Genomic DNA, 21,592 nt, shown 5'->3' on the forward strand with positions numbered 1-21,592 from the left:
AGTGAGCCAGTATAGGCGTAATATGATCAAACTTTCTTGTTTTTGTCAGAAGCCTTGCAGCCGCATTTTGTACCAACTGTAATCTTTTAATGCTAGACATAGGGAGGCCCGAAAATAAAACGTTACAGTAATCGAGACGAGACGTAACGAACGCATGAATAATGATCTCAGCGTCGCTAGTGGACAAGATGGAACGAATTTTAGCGATATTACGGAGATGAAAGAAGGCCGTTTTAGTAACACTCTTAATGTGTGACTCAAACGAGAGAGTTGGGTCGAAGATAATACCCAGATTCTTTACCGAGTCTCCTTGTTTAATTGTTTGGTTGTCAAATGTTAAGGTGGTATTATTAAATAGATGTTGGTGTCTAGCAGGACCGATAATCAGCATTTCCGTTTTCTTAGCGTTGAGTTGCAAAAAGTTAGCGGACATCCATTGTTTAATTTCATTAAGACACGCCTCCAGCTGACTACAATCCGGCGTGTTGGTCAGCTTTAGGGGCATGTAGAGTTGGGTGTCATCAGCATAACAGTGAAAGCTAACACCGTACTTGCGTATGATGTCACCCAGCGGCAGCATGTAAATACTAAAGAGTGCAGGGCCAAGAACCGAACCCTGGGGAACTCCGCACGTTACCTTGACATAGTCCGAGGTCACATTGTTATGGGAGACGCACTGCATCCTGTCAGTAAGATAAGAGTTAAACCAAGACAAGGCTAAGTCTGACATACCAATACGTGTTTTGATGCGCTCTAATAAAATATTATGATCGACGGTATCGAAAGCGGCGCTAAGATCAAGAAGCAGCAACATAGATGACGCATCAGAATCCATCGTTAGCAATAGATCATTAGTCATTTTTGCGAGGGCTGTCTCCGTAGAGTGATTTGCCCTGAAACCGGATTGAAAAGGTTCACAGAGATTGTTAGTCACTAAGTGTTCATTTAGCTGCTGTGCAACAATTTTTTCGAGAATTTTAGAAATAAACGGAAGGTGGGAGACCGGTCGGTAGTTTACCATGAGGTCAGGATCGAGGTTAGGTCTTTTGAGCAGAGGATGAATAACCGCTTTTTTGAATGCTAGGGGAACAGTGCCGGAGGAAAGTGATAAGTTTATAATATTTAACACTGATGGACCTAATAATACAAACAGTTCCTTGATAAGTTTCCCAGGAAGTGGGTCAAGTAAACATGTTGTTTGTTTTATCCCACTTACACGCTGTAATAATTCCTCTAATGTTATTTCATCAAAAATAGAGAGACTATTTTGGAGGGCAGTGTCCGTCGTATATACAGTCGTATTTGTGTTAATAGAACCCAGTTGTAGCTGGGATGCGTTGTCTTTAATCTCCTTTCTAATGAGTTCAATTTTCTTATTAAAGAAATTCATAAAATCATCTGCCGAGTGGGTGGAGCTACTGGGAGGAGTCCCTTGTTGGGTTAGCGATGCTACTGTACTAAACAGAAATTTAGGATCGTTTTTGTTGAGGCGGATGAGATTTGAGTAGTATTTAGCTTTAGCTAAGGTAAGCATGCGTTTATAAGTTATTAAACTATCACTCCATGCTTGATGGAAAACCTCAAGTTTAGTTGCGCGCCATTTGCGTTCCAGTTTTCTACATGATAATTTATGAGCTCTAATTTCTTCTGTAAACCATGGGGTGCGCCTTTTAGGGGCCCTTTTTTGCTTTAGCGGTGCTATACTATCAATAATTTCGCGCAAGGCATCGTCAAAGTTGTTAGTGAGGTTATCAATAGAGCCGACATAATTTGGGAATGGTGCCATTACCGAAGGCAGTAGGTCAGCAAGAGTCATCGTTGTGGCAGCATTAATGTTGCGGCCGCTATAGCAGTTATTATTATTATTAGCTTGTTGACAAAGAGTCAAAACTTCAAATTTTATAAGGTAATGATCGGACATTACTTTAGTATATGGAAGTATCATAACTTTGGAGGTGGTGACACCCCTGACAAGCACTAGATCTATTGTATTACCGTTGCGATGCGTGGGTTCATGTATTATTTGTGTAAGACCACAGCTATCAATTATGGTTTGGAGCGCCACGCACTGAGGGTCCGATGGGGTATTCATATGGATATTAAAGTCCCCCATTATGATTATATTGTCGGCGTGCGTCACTAGATCAGCAACGAACTCTGAGAATTCACTGATAAAGTCCGAATAGGGCCCAGGGGGGCGGTAAATAACAGCTAGGTCGAGAGGTAGCGGTGTGACAGACCTCATAGTAAGCACCTCAAACGATTTATATTTATTATTTAGGTTAGGGGTAAGGTTGAAATTGTCATTGTATATTAGTGCGACACCCCCTCCCCTTTTAAGAGGGCGGGCAACATGCGCATTCGTATAGTTAGGAGGAATTGCTTCATTGAGCGCAAAAAATTCGTCCGGTTTGAGCCAGGTTTCGCTAAGACCAATGACGTTAAGATTGTTGTCTCTAATGACCTCATTAACCAATAACGCCTTGGGAGACAATGATCTTATGTTTAAAAAGCCCATATTATAGGTATTGGGCTGTTTTGACGAGTTTTTGTTAAGATTATCCGTAGTGGCAATATTAACAATGTTGCGTTTATTATGCGTAGTGCACTTTAAATAGTTTCGACCATATCTAGGAATTGATATGACGGGAATTTTCCGATTGTTTGCTTGGTGCTGCAATAGACTGGACATATCATAATTTGCCACCTCAGTAGAATGCATGTCCACCTCTGACACAGACACAACAGAAAAAACATTATGTGAATTGTGTATTATTCTAAGAGAATTGCTATGCGTACATGGATTATCCAGCCTGGGGCTGGCTAGTTCTAGTTTAACTGACTCCTCACCCGGACTAACAGACATTGTAATTGCCTGTGACCAGGCTTGCTCTAGTGTAGTCAGTCAAGTGAGACTTAAATAGTAGTCTATGTTTCTAGACAGGATGATGGCGCCTTCCTGGTTAAGGTGAAGGCCGTCTCTCATCAGCAAGCCTGGTTTGCCCCAGAAAGAGGGCCAGTTATCAATAAACGTTAGTCCCTGCTCCCTACAGTAGATAGCCAACCACTTGTTAAGCGAGACTAATCTGCTATATCTCTCATCATTGCCTCTCGCAGGCAGGGGGCCAGAGACAATTACTCGATGCCTGGACATCTTTCTGGCGAGATCACAAGTCCTGGCTATGTTTCTCTTTGTAATCTCTGACTGTCTCATTCTAGTGTCATTGGAGCCAACGTGTACAACTATATTCGCATAATTAGTGGTGCGATTAGCCTGTCGTACGTGTTTACTAGGCCTGTTGCGAGTTAGCTCCCTAAGATTAGCTTCAATGTCAGGTGCTCTGGCCCCGGGGATACACTTTATTGTGGCTGGTTTGCTAAGCTTTATGTTTCGGGTGATGGAGTCCCCTATGACTAAGGTGTGGTGCCCGGTAGACTGGGGTGTAGGACTAGCTAAAGAGCTAAATCTATTATGCGTCTCAACCGGTACACCGTAGCTTGTAGGCCGCTTAGGACTGCTACAAGCTGCGCTAGTTAGCTCGCTACAGCTAACGCTAGCAGATGTGTCCGCAACATCTAAAGCAGGGGTCACCAACGCGGTGCCCGCGGGCACCAGGTAGCCCGTCAGGACCAGATGAGTAGCCCGCTGGCCTGTTCTAAAAATAGCTCAATAGCAGCACTTACCAGTGAGCTGCCTGTATTTTTTAAATTGTATTTATTTACTAGCAAGCTGGTCTCGCATTGCCCGACATTTTTAATTCTAAAAGAGACAAAACTCAAATAGAATTTGAAAATCCAAGAAAATATTTTAAAGACTTGGTCTTCACTTGTTTAAATAAATTCATTAATTTTTTATACTTTGCTTCTTATAACTTTCAGACAATTTTAGAGAAAAAATACAACCTTAAAAATGATTTTAGAATTTTTAAACACATAAACCTTTTTACCTTTTAAATTCCTTCCTCTTCTTTCCTGACAATTTAAATCAATGTTCAAGTAAATTTATTTTTTTTATTGTAAAGAATAATAAATACATTTTCATTTTAGCTTCTGTTTTTTCGACGAACAATATTTGTGAAATATTTCTTCTAACTTATGATTAAAATTCAAAAAAATTATTCTGGCAAATCTAGAAAATCTGTAGAATCAAATTTAAATGTTATTTCAAAGTCTTTTGAATTTCTTTTAAAATTTTTGTTGAGGAAAATCTAGAAGAAATAATGATTTGTCTAGCTTGGTCCAATTTGTTACATATTCTAACAATGTGTAGATTGGATTTTAACCTATTTAAACCATGTCATCAAATTTCTAAAATTATTCTTAATCAGGCAAAATTACTAATGATGTTCCATAAATTATTTTTTTAATTTTTTCAAAAAGATTCGAATTAGCTAGTTTTTCTCTTCTTTTTTTCGGTTGAATTTTGAATTTTAAAGAGTCGAAATTGAAGAAACTATGTTTCAAAATTTAATTGTCATTTTTTCGTGTTTTCTCCTCTTTTAAACCATTCAATTAAGTGTAAATATCATTAATTATTAATAATAACCGAGTTAAAGGTAAATTGAGCAAATTGGCTATTTCTGGCAATTTATTTAAGTGTGTATCAAACTGGTAGCCCTTCGCATTAATCACTACCCAAGAAGTAGCTCTTGCTTTCAAAAAGGTTGGTGACTCCTGATCTAAAGTTACGACATTACTCTGCTCTAACTGGCGGACACGGCCCTCGCAGAGCCAACCTCTCCGTGAGTATGGTGCAAGACGCGCAGGAAGTGTTTTCTGTCACCAAGTGAAGTTCCTGCTGTCCTCAGGGAAGTGGTCGCGGTCTGTGAGAGGAGCTTCTTACCGGCGCTGCCTTTCTCCGCGCTAGCTTAGCAGCTAGTTAGCTTTTTCGCAACAGCGAACAGACGGCGAGCAGTCACCAAAATCACAAGAAGAAGAAGGAGGATGCAGCCGGCGAATTGCAAGTGCTAGCCAGGGGTTACTCAATTGAGACGGAGCCTTTTTGGGGCTTTTAGTAGTTTTCCATGGTCTTGACGGTGGTCGTTGCATCCCGATAAGTTGGACTGGAGTCAGACTGGAGTTGTCATGCCAAGAAGAGTCGCCATGAGGACATATGATGCCAACGATAATTTCGTTCAAGTATTAAAACTACGACTTGGTCAACAAAAAACGAATTGCAGTATGCTAAACATGCGGTTTGAAGATTACAGACGGAGACGCAACAACTTCCAACTTCGTTCGACATTTGAAGTCACACAAAGAAGGGTAAGTTTTGAATGTAAGCTAACGTTTTTAGCTAAGTAACGGGACTTTTATTTGCTGTGTAGTTAAATCAGTGAGGCTGTAAACTGCCTGCTAACGTTATAACGTCATTGCAAACACGGCAATCTGTTGCGTCCACCTCATTTTCATTCATTTTTTTCCCCTTTTATTTATTTATTTCCCGGCAATGACATAAAAACAAAGTACAACGTTGACAACACATAATAATATAAATTAATATAGTGCAAAAGGTAATGTACAGCAGTGGTCCCCAACCACCGGGCCGCGGACCGGTACACCGATTGAAAAAAAAAAAAAAGTTTTTTTTTTTTTTTTTTTATTAAATCAACATAAAAAACACAATATATACATTATATATCAATATAGATAAATGCAGTCTGCAGGGATACAGTCCGTAAGCACACATGATTGTATTTGTTTATGAAAAAAAAATTTTTTTAATTTTTTTTTTTTTTTTTTTTATAAACTGATGTACAGTATGTACGGTGTTTCCCATAAACTGCCAAGATACCTGTGGCGGCGGGGGCGTGGCTATGGGCGTGGTCACATGACATCATCGAGTAATTTGCATAATTTACTACAATATGATTTTCTCTAAAAAGGCTCAAAAAATGTATACTTACTAATTAATAATAACAGTTTTGTTTTAAACGTCCATCCATCCATCCATTTTACATTATAATTACAACACTTTATGTACATATTTATATACAGATTTGAACAATAAGTTATTCACTGAAATATATTTATTAATTGTGGTTCTTACAAAAAATATATCTTATAAAAATATAAAAGCTAAAATGTCTCTTAAAGGTCTGCCCCTTTAATTAGTGCATACTAAATACGGCGTGGCGAAGTTGGTAGAGTGGCCGTGCCAGCAATCAGAGGGTTGCTGGTTACTGGGGTTCAATCCCCACCTTCTACCATCCTAGTCACGTCCGTTGTGTCCTTGGGCAAGACACTTCACCCTTGCTCCTGATGGGTGCTGGTAGCGCCTTGCATGGCAGCTCCCGCCATCAGTGTGTGAATGTGTGTGTGAATGAGTAAATGTGGAAATACTGTCAAAGCGCTTTGAGTACCTTGAAGGTAGAAAAGCGCTATACAAGTATAACCCATTTATTATTATTCTTACTACTTTTTACCTTCTTACCTACTGACGGTCCCGGACACAAGGCTGAAGCTTAGAGGTGACGGAGCTTTCGCTGCTGCTGCTCCCAAGCTCTGGAATGACCTACCTCTGAGTGTTAGACAAGCCTCCTCTCTTCCTGTTTTTAAATCTCTCTTAAAAACATACTTTTATTCCATGGCTTTTAACACTGAGTGATATCCATCCTGCAATGGCGCCCCATAATACACCTGCTGTGAACCTGTTTTTATGTTTTTATATTTTATTTATTTATTTTTTATCGTGTTCTGTTTGTGTTGTGTTGTGTTTGCTCGGTTCTCGTATTATTTTTAACCTGCCCATTGTACAGCACTTTGGCTACCCCTGTGGTAAATTTTAAATGTGCTTTATAAATAAAGTTGATTTGATTTGATTTGATTTCTTTTTACTTTTACTTACCGGTACTTTTAATTATCTTACCTTCTTTTCCTTACCTTTTTACCTTTTTACATTTTTTACCTTATTTAAATAAATAAAAAATGTTTTACTTATTTTTGCCTTCTTTTACTTTTTTTTTTAGCTTTGTTAAAACTTTTTTCTTACTACTTTTGACCTTCTTTTCACAATATCTTACCTTCTTATCTTTTAACCTTCTTTTACTGTCTTTTAACATATTTTACTTACTTTTTGCCTTTTTTGATTACCTTTTGCCTTCTTTTTACTTTCTTTTTTGCTTTATTTTCTCTTAAAACATTTTCTTACTTTTTACCTTTTTTTCCCTCCTTTTACTTACTTGTTACCGTGCAGCAGACATTTTCCCCCTTTTATTTTTAGCTGAATGTGGATATCGTTGTGGCTTGTGCAGCCCTTTGAGACACTCGTTATTTAGGGCTGTATAATGAAACTTTGATTGATTGATTGATTGATTATGCAAGATGCAGGCACCACCTGGAAGAAAACACCTATTGCTAGAAGTCTTTTTTCCCCCCGTACACAGTGTATGTGAAAAAACAACGTTTAAAAAAATAAAATAATATTGCTGAATAGAGGATATGTCCAATATTTATATTTTTGACAGTCCATACCATTTATGAGGACATTTCTCACAGCCATTTCTGTACAATTTCCAGTTTGCACGTCCAGTCTGGACGCAGTAAATAAAGACGCAAAACAACTCTTGCGGAACGGTCAGTCTTGATAAATCACACCGCGTGTGCTAAATAATTACTGTAAATGTGCATCTTCTCCTCCCAGTATTGTGGTATGATTTTTACAATACATTCTGCATGTTCATGATGGATTGCACCCCTTATTCTACTCACTTAAGAGACACAATCCTCTGCTCACAAGTTTGGTAATTGATCATCGCTACAAAGTAATGATCCCTTTTTTGTTTTTGTCTTTCCAACAGGCACCCAGCTGGGCAAAACCTGGTCCTGTGTAAGTACTTCAAGTATCTTGTTTGCCAGTAGTACATGATGCTTGTATTACTGTAGTAGGACTCCTGGCTACATTATTGCTAAATACTGATAAGTTGAAGACAAACATAGTTTATTGTACTGTAGATATTATAATAACAATATTTACTTACTGTTTTTAGATTCTCTCTTGGATATGCAACACTTCTCATGTTGATTGTAATTTTCATTCCAACGCAGCTCTCAGGTGAGTGTGTTCTTTTTTTTTTTACATTCTTTTAACCAACTTTTACATTCTCTTACTTACTTTTTACCTTCTTTTACTTACACTGTACCTTATTTCACCTTACGTTCCCTTCTTTTTAACGTATTTAACATTCTTTTACCTTCTTTTACTTACTTTTGATCTTTTTACTGTCTTTTACCTTCTTTTAACATTGTTTTACCCATTTGTATGTACGTTTTACCGTCTTTAATCTTGTTTTACTCACTTTTTACCATCTTTTTTATTACTTTTTACCATATTTTACCGTCTTTCACCTTCTTTTAACATTGTTTTTACCCTTTTTGCCATCTTTTCTTTTTTTTTTAACTTACTTTTTACCATATTTGACCATCCTATACCTTCTTTTAACATTGTGTTAACCATTTTTATGTAAGTTTTACCATATTTTTTCTCTTTTACTTACTTTTTACCATCGTTTTATTACTTTTTACTATATTTGACTTTTTTTTAACTTTAATTATGGTCTTTTATCTTATTTAACTTACAAACCCTGTTTCCATATGAGTTGGGAAATTGTGTTAAATGTTAATATAAACGGAATACAATGATTTGCAAATCATTTTCAACCCACATTCAGTTGAATATGCTACAAAGACAACATATTTGATGTTCAAACTGATAAAAAAAATTTGTTTTTTGCAAATAATCATTAACTTTAGAATTTGATGCCAGCAACACGTGACAAAGAAGTTGGGAAAGGTGACAATAAATACTGATAAAGTTGAGGAATGCTCATCAAACACTTATTTGGAACATCCCACAGGTGAACAGGCAAATTGGGAACAGGTGGGTGCCATGATTGGGTATAAAAGTAGATTCCATGAAATGCTCAGTCATTCACAAACAAGGATGGGTCGAGGGTCACCACTTTGTCAACAAATGCCTGAGCATATTGTTGAACAGTTTAAGAACAACATTTCTCAACCAGCTATTGCAAGGAATTTAGGGATTTCACCATCTACGCTCCGTAATATCATCAAAGGGTTGAGAGAATGTGGAGAAATCACTGCACGTAAGCAGCTAAGCCCGTGACCTTCCATCCCTCAGGCTGTACTGCATCAACAAGCCACATCAGTGTGTAAAGGATATCACCACATGGGCTCAGGAACACTTCAGAAACCCACTGTCAGTAACTACAGTTGGTCGCTACATCTGGAAGTGCAAGTTAAAACTCTCCTATGCAAGGGCGAAAACCGTTTATCAACAACACCCGGAAACGCCGTCGGCTTCGCTGGGCCTGAGCTCATCTAAGATGGACTGATACAAAGTGGAGAAGTGTTCTGTGGTCTGACGAGTCCACATTTCAAATTGTTTTTGGAAACCGTGGACGTCCAAAGAGGAAAAGAACCATCCGGATTGTTCTAGGCGCAAAGTGTAAAAGCCAGCATGTGTGATGGTATGGGGGTGTATTAGTGGCCAAGACCTGGGTAACTTACACATCTGTGAAGGCGCCATTAATGCTGAAAGGTACGTACAGCTTTTGGAGCAACATATGTTGCCATCCAAGCAACGTTACCATGGACGCCCCTGCTTATTTCAGTTAAGCTGTACATCAAGCAAGAATGGGAAAGAATTCCACCTGAGAAGCTTAAAAAATGTGTCTCCTCAGTTCCCAAACCTTTACTGAGTGTTGTTAAAAGGAAAGGCCATGTAACACAGTGGTGAACATGCCCTTTCCCAACTACTTTGGCACGTGTTGCAGCCATGAAATTCCAAGTTCATTATTATTTGCAAAAAAAAAAACAAAGTTTATGAGTTTGAACATCAAATATCTTGTCAACAAACGGGGTATTGTTTGGATGCTGAGTTTGTCACGTCGATCCTTGATTGTGTTGTTCGTTATTCCCCGTCGTGTGCGTGTGTTGTCGTCTGCTGTGTCACAGTGTGATGTTGCCTCTTTCCTTTGCTTGTCTTGCAGAAAGTGCGGAAATACGAGGGGAGATCGGAGGGAATGTGACTATTCCTTGCCCTGTGGATGAAGGAAAGAACATTACTTTCTTCTACCTTCAGAAGAAAGATGTCTTTGTAAATGGCTTCAATCAGGGTCGCGATGTCAAAAAGGCATGGCCCAACTCCAGGGTGGTGAAAGGCACAACCACAGTACAAATGTTTCACTTGAACGCCTCACACAATGGGGAGTACGAGTGCATCATTTGTTACGACGGGATGGCCAAGCCTGAAATGACATACATACACCTTATTGTCACAGGTACGCACGCTACAAACATACACCTTATTGTCACAGGTACGCACGCTACAAACATACACCTTATTGTCACAGGTACACACGCTACAAACATACACCTTATTGTCACAGGTACACACGCTACAAACATACACCTTATTGTCACAGGTACACACGCTACAAACATACACCTTATTGTCACAGGTACACACGCTACAAACATACACCTTATTGTCACAGGTACGCACGCTACAAACATACACCTTATTGTCACAGGTACGCACACTACTGGGGCGGCATGGCGTAGTGGGTAGAGCGCCCGTGTCAGAAACCTGAGGGTTGCAGGTTCGCTCCCCGCCTCTTACCATGCCGTTGTGTCCTTGGGCAGGACACTTCACCCTTTCCCCCGGTGCCGCTCACACCGGTGATTGAATGTTGAATGAATGATAGGTGGTGGTCGGAGGGGCCGTAGGCGCAAATTGGCAGCCACGCTTCCGTCAGACTACCCCAGGGCAGCTGTGGCTACGAAAGTAGCTTACCGCCACCAGGTGTGAATGAATGATGGGTTTTTAACATGTAAAGCGACTTTGGGTACTTAGAAAAGCGCTATATAAATCCCAGGTATTATTATTATTATTATTACTACAAACATACACCTTATTGTCACAGGTACGCACGCTACAAACATACACCTTATTGTCACAGGTACACACGCTACAAACATACACCTTATTGTCACAGGTACACACGCTACAAACATACACCTTATTGTCACAGGTACACACGCTACAAACATACACCTTATTGTCACAGGTACGCACGCTACAAACATACACCTTATTGTCACAGGTACGCACGCTACAAACATACACCTTATTGTCACAGGTACACACGCTACAAACATACACCTTATTGTCACAGGTACACACGCTACAAACATACACCTTATTGTCACAGGTACACACGCTACAAACATAGACCTTATTGTCACAGGTACGCACGCTACAAACATACACCTCATTGTCACAGGTACACACGCTACAAACATACACCTTATTGTCACAGGTACGCACGCTACAAACATACACCTCATTGTCACAGGTACGCACGCTACAAACATACACCTTATTGTCACAGGTACGCACGCTACAGAACATACACCTTATTGTCACAGGTACACACGCTACAAACATAGACCTTATTGTCACAGGTACGCACGCTACAAACATAGACCTTATTGTCACAGGTACGCACGCTACAAACATACACCTTATTGTCACAGGTACGCACGCTACAAACATACACCTTATTGTCACAGGTACACACGCTACAAACATACACCTTATTGTCACAGGTACACACGCTACAAACATACACCTTATTGTCACAGGTACACACGCTACAAACATACACCTTATTGTCACAGGTACACACGCTACAAACATAGACCTTATTGTCACAGGTACGCACGCTACAAACATACACCTCATTGTCACAGGTACACACGCTACAAACATACACCTTATTGTCACAGGTACACACGCTACAAACATACACCTTATTGTCACAGGTACACACGCTACAAACATACACCTTATTGTCACAGGTACACACGCTACAAACATACACCTTATTGTCACAGGTACACACGCTACAAACATAGACCTTATTGTCACAGGTACGCACGCTACAAACATACACCTCATTGTCACAGGTACACACGCTACAAACATACACCTTATTGTCACAGGTACGCACGCTACAAACATACACCTCATTGTCACAGGTACGCACGCTACAAACATACACCTTATTGTCACAGGTACGCACGCTACAGAACATACACCTTATTGTCACAGGTACACACGCTACAAACATAGACCTTATTGTCACAGGTACGCACGCTACAAACATAGACCTTATTGTCACAGGTACGCACGCTACAAACATACACCTTATTGTCACAGGTACGCACGCTACAAACATACACCTTATTGTCACAGGTACACACGCTACAAACATACACCTTATTGTCACAGGTACACACGCTACAAACATACACCTTATTGTCACAGGTACACACGCTACAAACATACACCTTATTGTCACAGGTACGCACGCTACAAACATACACCTTATTGTCACAGGTACACACGCTACAAACATACACCTTATTGTCACAGGTACACACGCTACAAACATACACCTTATTGTCACAGGTACGCACGCTACAAACATACACCTTATTGTCACAGGTACACACGCTACAAACATACACCTTATTGTCTCAGGTACGCACGCTACAAACATACACCTTATTGTCACAGGTACACACGCTACAAACATACACCTTATTGTCACAGGTACGCACGCTACGAACATACACCTTATTGTCACAGGTACACACGCTACAAACATACACATTATTGTCACAGGTACACACGCTACAAACATACACATTATTGTCACAGGTACACACGCTACAAACATACACCTTATTGTCACAGGTACACACGCTACAAACATACACCTTATTGTCACAGGTACACACGCTACAAACATACACATTATTGTCACAGGTACGCACGCTACAAACATACACCTTATTGTCACAGGTACACACGCTACAAACATACACCTTATTGTCACAGGTACGCACGCTACAAACATACACCTTATTGTCACAGGTACACACGCTACCAACATACACCTTATTGTCACAGGTACACACGCTACAAACATACACCTTATTGTCACAGGTACACACGCTACAAACATACACCTTATTGTCACAGGTACGCACGCTACAAACATACACCTTATTGTCACAGGTACACACGCTACAGACGTCTATGGAGGTTCATCCTGGTCTTTCATTCAAATTATGCCCACAATTTCATTGGAAAAAAAATCGATGTAAAACAATTCAGTGTCTAAAAATTCAGTGCTTTTTACTTCTTTTATTTACCTTTGACCTTCTTTTACCCTATTTTACTTACATTTTTGCCTTCTTTTTACCTTTTACTGTCTTTCTACATATATTTTTTTGAATTTTTACTTCTTTTTATTTATTTTTTTACTTACATTTGACCTTTTTGACATGATCTTACTTTCTTTTACTTACCTTTTACAAATGTATTTTTTTTACCGTCTTTTACCTTATTTTACTTACTTTTTTCCTTATGGTAAAATAAGTTAAATTAGATAAAAGACCATAAAAGAAGTTAATAAGATGGTCAAATATGGTAAAAAAAAGTAATACAACGATGGTAAAAAAGTAAGTAAAATAAGGTAAAAGACGGTAAATTTTTGAAAAATAAGGTAAAAAGAAGGTAACTGGTAAGTAAAAGAAGGTAAGATAATGTAAAAAAATGTAAAGGAAGTAAAAAGAAGGTAAAAAGTTTTGAAAAACACGTAGAAAGAAAATAAAAGGTAAAAAGAAGGCAAAATGTAAGTAAAATAGCGTGAAAGAAGGTAAGATAGTAGAAAAAGAAAATGAGTAAAAAGAAGGTAAAAAGCACTGAAGTTTTTATACACTGATGTTTTTCCCAATGAAATTGTCAGCATAATTTGTAAGTAAAAGAAGATAAAAAGAGCACTCGATATACACTGAATTTGTGTGTGTGTGTGTGTGAGTGTGTGAGTGTGTGAGTGAGTGAGTGAGTGAGTGAGTGAGTGAGTGAGTGAGTGAGTGAGTGAGTGAGTGAGTGAGTGAGTGAGTGAGTGAGTGAATGGGTGTGTGTGTATATATATGTATGTATGTATGTATGTGTATATATATGTATGTATGTATATATACACACACACACACACGTGTGTATATATATATATATATATATATATATATATATATATATATATATATATATATATATATATATATGTATGTATATATATGTATGTATATATGTGTATATATATGTATATATACACACACACATGTATATATATATATATATATATATATATATATATATATATATATATATATATATATATATATATATATGTATGTATATATGTGTATATATATGTATATATACACACACACACATGTATGTATATATATATATATATATATATATATATATATATATATATATATATATATATATATATATATATGTGTGTATACATATGTGTATATATATACACACACACACACGTGTGTATATATATATATATATACTGTATATGTGTGCGTGTATGTATATTTTTGTATTTTTCCAAACTTCAGTTCACCAAATTCAAGCGCAAGAAATTCCGTTACATAAATTCCTTCAGTTCGTAACAAAAACCCAAATGAACCTCCGTACCCGTCAGGCTTTCAGCACTACACCTAGTCTCCCTCGCCAAGACGTTTTACACGGCCGCTCTTTTTGTGTCCTTGCAGCCAACTACAGCACGCCGACATTCACCAAGTCCCGTGAGGGCGGCGTCTGCAACGTGAGCTGCGACACAGACGGCGGTTATCCCAGCGCCGATCTGACGTTGGACTTTGTTGACGGCGGCAACATCACATGGTTGGATGTTCGACGCGGCCCTAACCAGCCCGACCCCGACACCGGCTTGTATCGCAATTCCATCAAGGCGTCCTACAACTGCTCCGACAGGGAAAGAAAGCTCCGATGTTCCGCGGGTGACGTCACAGCGTCTAGTGAGTACCGCAACACAGACATTTTCTTGACCGCACCTGCACTCCATCTTAGCGAGCTTTGGGCGAGGTGGGCTACAACACTCACATTCACACCGTCACAGAGTGGGAACTGAACCACCAGACCAGGGATGTCAAACTGGTTTTCATTGAGGGGCCACACACAGTTATGGCTGCCATCAGCTGGTTGAATTTTTGACCACTCCTCTTGGCTAAATTGTCCATCACATCACATGGTCAAAGATAAGACCTTCTGGGGGAAAGTTCTGTGGTCAGATGAAACAAAAATGGAGGTGTTTGGCCACAATACCCAGCAATATGTTTGGAGGAGAAAAGGTGAGGCCTTTAATCCCAGGAACACCATGCATACTGTCAGGCATGGTGGTGGTAATATTATGCTTTGGGCCTGTTTTGCTGCCAATGGAACTGCTGCTTTAAATGGGATAATGAAAAAAGGAGGATTACCTCCAAATTCTTCAGGACAAGCTAAAACCATCAGCCCGGAGGTTGGGTCTTGGGCGCAGTTGGGTGTTCCAACAGGACAATGACCCCAAACACACCTCAAAAGTGGCAAAGGAATGGCTAAATCAGGCTAGAATGAAGGTTTTAGAATGGCCTTCTTAAAGTCCTGACTTAAAGGTGTGGACAATGCTGAAGAAACAAGTCCATGTCAGAAAAGCAACACATTTAGCTGAACTGCACCAATTTAGTGGTCAAAAATGCAAGCAGAACCTTGTGGATGGCTACCAGAAGCGCCTTATTGCAGGTAAACTTCCCAAGGGACATGTAAGCAAATATTAAAAGGAGTAAAAAGAAGGAAAAAAGTAAAAAAATGTTTTAAAAGAAAGTAAAGCAAAAAATTTAATAAAAAGAAGGCAAAAGGTAAGCAAAAACGGCAAAAAGTACGTAAAATATGGTAAAAGACTGTAAAAGAAGGTAAAAAGATAAGAAGGTAAGATATTGTAAAAAGAAGGTCAAAAGTAATAAGAAAAAAGTTTTAACAAAGCTAAAAAAAAAAGTCAAAAAAACGTAAAAGAAGGCAAAAATAAGTAAAAAAAAAAAAAAACAGGTAAAAAAAGGTATTCATGAGTAAAATAAGGTAAAAAATTTAAAAAGGTAAAAATAAGATAGAAGGTAAAAGGTAAGGAAAAGACGGTAAGATAATGTAAACAGAAGTTGAAAGTACTGGTAAGTAAAAGTAAAAAGAAGGTAAAAAGTAGTAAGAAAAAAGTTTTTAAAAAGAAAGTAAAAGAACGCAAAAAAAGGAAAAGGAAGGTTAAATGTATGTAAAATAAGGTAAAATTGAGGCAAAAAGTAAGTAAAATAAGGTAAAAGATGGTAAAATAAGGTAAAAAGAAGATAAAGTAGGTAAAATGTAAGTAAAGGAATTAAAAATAAGGTAAAAAGTAGTTAGAATAAAGTAAAAAAAAAACAAGTAGAAAGAAAGTAAAAGAAGGCAAAAGGTAAGCAAAAACGGCAAAAAGTAAGTAAAATATGGTAAGACTGTAAAAGAAGGTAAAAAGATAAGAAGGTAAGATATTGTAAAAAGAATGTCAAAAGTAATAAGAAAAAAGTTTTAACAAAGCTAAAAAAAAAAGTCAAAAAAAAGTAAAAGAAGGCAAAAATAAGTTAAAAAAAAAAACAGGTAAAAAAAAGGTATTCATGAGTAAAATAAGGTAAAAAATGTAAAAAGGTAAAAATAAGATAGAAGGTAAAAGGTAAGGAAAAGAAGGTAAGATAATGTAAATAGAAGTTGAAAGTACTGGTAAGTAAAAGTAAAAAGAAGGTAAAAAGTAGTAAGAAAAAAGTTTTTTAAAAGAAAGTAAAAGAACACAAAAAAAGGAAAAGGAAGGTTAAATGTATGTAAAATAAGGTAAAATTGAGGCAAAAAGTAAGTAAAATAAGGTAAAAGATGTTAAAATAAGGTAAAAAGAAGATAAAGTAGGTAAAATGTAAGCAAAGGAATTAAAAATAAGGTAAAAAGTAGTTAGAATAAAGTTTACTAAAAACAAGTAGAAAGAAGGTAAAAAGAAGGCGAAAGGTAAGCAAAAACAGCAAAAAGTAAGTAAAATATGGTAAAAGACTGTAAAAGAAGGTAAAAAGATAAGAAGGTAAGATATTGTAAAAAGAAGGTCAAAAGTGATAAGAAAAAAGTTTTAACAAAGCTAAAAAAAAAGTCAAAAAAAAGTAAAAGAAGGCAAAAATAAGTAAAAAAAAAAAACAGGTAAAAAAAGGTATTCATGAGTAAAATAAGGTAAAAAATGTAAAAAGGTAAAAATAAGATAGAAGGTAAAAGGTAAGGAAAAGAAGGTAGAATTTGAACGTACTGGTAAGTAAAAGTAAAAAGAAGGTAAAAAGTAGTAAGAAAAAAGTTTTTAAAAAGAAAGTAAAAGAACGCAAAAAAAGGAAAAGGAAGGTTAAATGTATGTAAAATAAGGTAAAATTGAGGCAAAAAGTAAGTAAAATAAGGTAAAAGATGGTAAAATAAGGTAAAAAGAAGATAAAGTAGGTAAAATGTAAGTAAAGGAATTAAAAATAAGGTAAAAAGTAGTTAGAATAAAGTTTAAAAAAACAAGTAGAAAGAAGGTAAAAAGAAGGCGAAAGGTAAGCAAAAACGGCAAAAAGTAAGTAAAATATGGTAAAAGACTGTAAAAGAAGGTAAAAAGATAAGAAGGTAAGATATTGTAAAAAGAAGGTCAAAAGTAATAAGAAAAAAGTTTTAACAAAGCTAAAAAAAAAGTAAAAAAAAAGTAAAAGAAGGCAAAAATAAGTAAAAAAAACAAAAAACAGGCAAAGAAAGGTATTCATGAGTAAAATAAGGTAAAAAATGTAAAAAGGTAAAAATAAGATAGAAGGTAAAAGGTAAGGAAAAGAAGGTAAGATAATGTAAATAGAAGTTGAAAGTACTGGTAAGTAAAAGTAAAAAGAAGGTAAAAAGTAGTAAGAAAAAAGTTTTTAAAAAGAACGCAAAAAAAGGAAAAGGAAGGTTAAATGTATGTAAAATAAGGTAAAATTGAGGCAAAAAGTAAGTAAAATAAGGTAAAAGATGGTAAAATAAGGTAAAAAGAAGATAAAGTAGGTAAAATGTAAGTAAAGGAATTAAAAATAAGGTAAAAAGTACTTAGAATAAAGTTAAAAAAAAACAAGTAGAAAGAAAGTAAAAGAAGGTAAAAAGAAGGCAAAATATACAAAACCCACAACCAGTGAAGTTGGCAATGTCACGCCATGAAGAAGGAAAAGTACCTTCCATATGAGGGGGTGTGAACAAGTTAGGACATAAACCATGGTCCCAATGTCACATGAAAACATGTCCTTTGGCAGGTAAACTTGCCAAGCGACATGTAAGCAAATATTAACATTGCTGTATGTATACTTTTGACCCAGCACATTTTCAGTAGAGCCATAATAAATTAATAAAAGAAGCAAACTTCATGAATGTTTTTTGTGAGCAACAAGTATGTGCTCCAATCACTACATCACAACAAAAATAAGAGTTTTAGAAATGATTGTAAACTCAAGACATGATGTTCTTTACACGTGTATGTACACTTTTCACCACCACTGTATTTGTGCAGTTTGGCCTAAAAACATATTTTTTTAAATCTCGTAATGTTAATAAATGTATTTAAATGTTTTTATTTGTAATTGTTATATTTGTGAAAATAGGGTGCAGAGATCATACATTTCTAACTTCTTTATGCTCCTTTTCATTCACATTTGACTTTAATGTTATGTTGATTTTTTTTAAATAATTGTATTCTTTTGTTTGATTTTTTTAATGAATGGAATAAATAAGCTAAACTGAAAAAAATAGAGCAACTCTAACCCAATCCCATCTTTACTATATTTAGGATAAAAATGTACAAAGCAATTGATAAGCCATACAAATACAATACTTATTAGAAATACAATATTGGGGGAAAAAAGGAAAACCAATTATAGTTGATTAATGTTTTAATCCAAATATTGATTCTTAACTAAAATGTTTTTTCTTTTTTGAAATTTTTTTTTTGAGCACCTCTACCCAACAAGGAGTTATTCTATCCATCCATCCATTTTTTACCGCTTGTCCATTCTAGTGATGTGTAAATGATACTGTCCATCACTGTTATTTATATGGTGGTTGGCGCCATCTGCTGGGTTAAAAAAGTCACTGCATTTTTACCAACAAATACAATTAATAGTTTGTTTAATGAGCCCCCATTAGTATATTTCAAAAACGGCTTTGTCATACATACACCGTGTTCAAGATATTTCATACTTTTAAATTATTGTAACATTAATTACATGCAATAGTTATGACAATGTAGGATTACACAATAGCCATAATAGTGCAGAAATGCGCAGTCATTAAAAAGACACACAAATACAATTTTTAATAGAAATACAATACTGAAAAAATAACCAAAAATGTATAATAATAATATCAATAATATTTGTAAAAAAAAATTTAATCCAAACTTTTTTCTTAACCAAAAAAAATAATATATGTATATATATGTATAATTTTTTAGTAATTTCTTTTTAACAACAATTATTGATATTATTATTATACATTTTTTGTTCTTTTTAATTATTGTATTTCTAATAAAAATTGTATTTGTGTGTCTTTTGAATGACTTTGTACATTTCTGCACTTTTATAAAAATAAAAATAAATTATATATATATATATATATATATATATATATATATTTATATATATATATATATATATATATATATATATATATATATTTCTAATAAAAATTGTATTTGTGTGTCTTTTGAATGAATTTGTACATTTCATTAATACATACATATATATATATATAAAATTTATTTTTATTGTTATAAAAGTGCAGTCATGTACAAAGTCATTCAAAAGACACAAAAATACAATTTTTATTAGAAATACAATAATGAAAAAGAACAAAACATTTATAATAATATCAATAATTGTTGTTAAAAAATGTTTTTACTAAAAAATTATATATATATATATATATATATATATATATATATATATATATATATATATATATATATATATATATATATATATATATTTCTAATAAAAATTGTATTTGTGTGTCTTTTGAATGAATTTGTACATTTCATTAATACATACATATATATATATATAAAATTTATTTTTATTGTTATAAAAGTGCAGTCATGTACAAAGTCATTCAAAAGACACAAAAATACAATTTTTATTAGAAATACAATAATGAAAAAGAACAAAACATTTATAATAATATCAATAATTGTTGTTAAAAAATGTTTTTACTAAAAAATTATATATATATATATATATATATATATATATATATATATATATATATATATATATATATATATATATATATATATATATATATATATATATATATATATATATATATATATATAATTTTTAAATCGATTCTTGAAAATTATAACTCCATTTTTAATGGTAATAAAATTGTAGAAGTTTTTTGGAGGACCCGTACCAACAAGGATATATTCTAGTGATGAGAAGACTTAGAAATACAATATTTATTAGAAATACAATACAAAACAAAACTCAATGATGAATCGGATTAAATAAAGGAATTGATTTTTTTTGGTACCTCCAACACTGCGGCAAAATACTCCTAATGACGATAACACAAGGTTGAAATAGTTGTGATTATAATAGCCGTTGAAGTGCAATTGTTTACAGAAACATCCAAGCCTTAACAAAAAAAGGTACAAAGTGGAAACTAAAACTAGAGCAAAAATAAAAGATGATAGTTATTGTTGTGTAAGTATGCTTTGAAGTTGTCATCTTTGACACAAAGTCCCAATATATTGAGCAAATTGAAGCAAACATAATTGGTGTTTTTTAATAAATATCTGTGCAGAAAACAATGGTGGGCTATCCATAATTAGAACTGGTATAAATGATTGTGGCAGGAATCGAACCCACAAACCTCCGTCTCGCTCGGCATAAAGCCAATCAATGAGCTTGTGGGCGGTGCAAAGGCACAGGCCGGTTTTCCGCCTGGCCCAAGTGTTTGACTTGCCTCCATTCAATAGCATCATTTTGGACGATCAAAAGTGAAATAGGTGATGTTTGCATCAAAGTCTTCCCCCAGGACTTCTTTTTCTGATATACAATGTGATGTCTCCCAAAGGTGATCCAGATCCCACAACCGGTTATATTCCGGTTGTGATCGGCGTGATCTTTGCTGTGGTGCTCATTGTTGGGGTGCTCATTGGGATTTATAAACGACGCCAAATATTAGGTAAGTAACAGTAAGGAAGCATTACAACTACATGTGTAGCAGATAAGGATGCACAATATTTTTTTCTCAAGCCGATTCTGATAACTTTCTGCTTCTCAGGACCGATATCGATAACCGGTAACAAAGGTTGCACAGTATAGATGTTATAAGATATAAATGATATAAATATGGTTGACTATAGAGCTTTTGATACTATGGTCATATCATGATAATGTGGGCATCGGTGGCGTTCACATTTGAACCGATACGGTACCAATTCCTTTTACCTGGAAATCGATAGCAGAACTCAATAGTACCAATTCTCGGTACTTTTGGGTGTGTTAATAAATGATGCTATCTATTTTTTTATTGCAACATTTAAAAAAGAAACATTTTGAGGGGCCTGCTATCCGTGCCCTTAATCTCTTCTAA

The 21,592-nt window shown here is 35.5% G+C and overlaps 2 protein-coding genes across 2 annotated transcripts in view; one reads left to right on the top strand and one right to left on the bottom strand.

Moving 5' to 3' along the window:
* The window catches only part of dync2h1 (dynein cytoplasmic 2 heavy chain 1), a 303,505-nt gene extending 298,183 nt beyond the window's left edge, over positions 1-5,322 (bottom strand). Inside the window, exon 1 of the mRNA XM_062067256.1 lies at positions 4,844-5,322. The gene's annotated coding sequence lies outside the window, so the exon portion shown is untranslated. The remainder of the gene's footprint in view (positions 1-4,843) is intronic.
* The window catches only part of LOC133663069 (uncharacterized), a 28,338-nt gene continuing 11,393 nt past the window's right edge, over positions 4,648-21,592 (top strand). Inside the window, exons 1-6 of the mRNA XM_062067260.1 lie at positions 4,648-4,742; positions 7,800-7,828; positions 7,989-8,053; positions 10,011-10,301; positions 14,671-14,934; positions 21,071-21,181. Coding sequence (XP_061923244.1) covers positions 8,017-8,053; positions 10,011-10,301; positions 14,671-14,934; positions 21,071-21,181 — 703 coding nt within the window. The 5' untranslated portion in view covers positions 4,648-4,742; positions 7,800-7,828; positions 7,989-8,016. The remainder of the gene's footprint in view (positions 4,743-7,799; positions 7,829-7,988; positions 8,054-10,010; positions 10,302-14,670; positions 14,935-21,070; positions 21,182-21,592) is intronic.

This window comes from Entelurus aequoreus, linkage group LG13, assembly GCF_033978785.1.
Source record: "Entelurus aequoreus isolate RoL-2023_Sb linkage group LG13, RoL_Eaeq_v1.1, whole genome shotgun sequence".
NCBI classification, from domain to species: Eukaryota; Metazoa; Chordata; class Actinopteri; order Syngnathiformes; family Syngnathidae; genus Entelurus; species Entelurus aequoreus.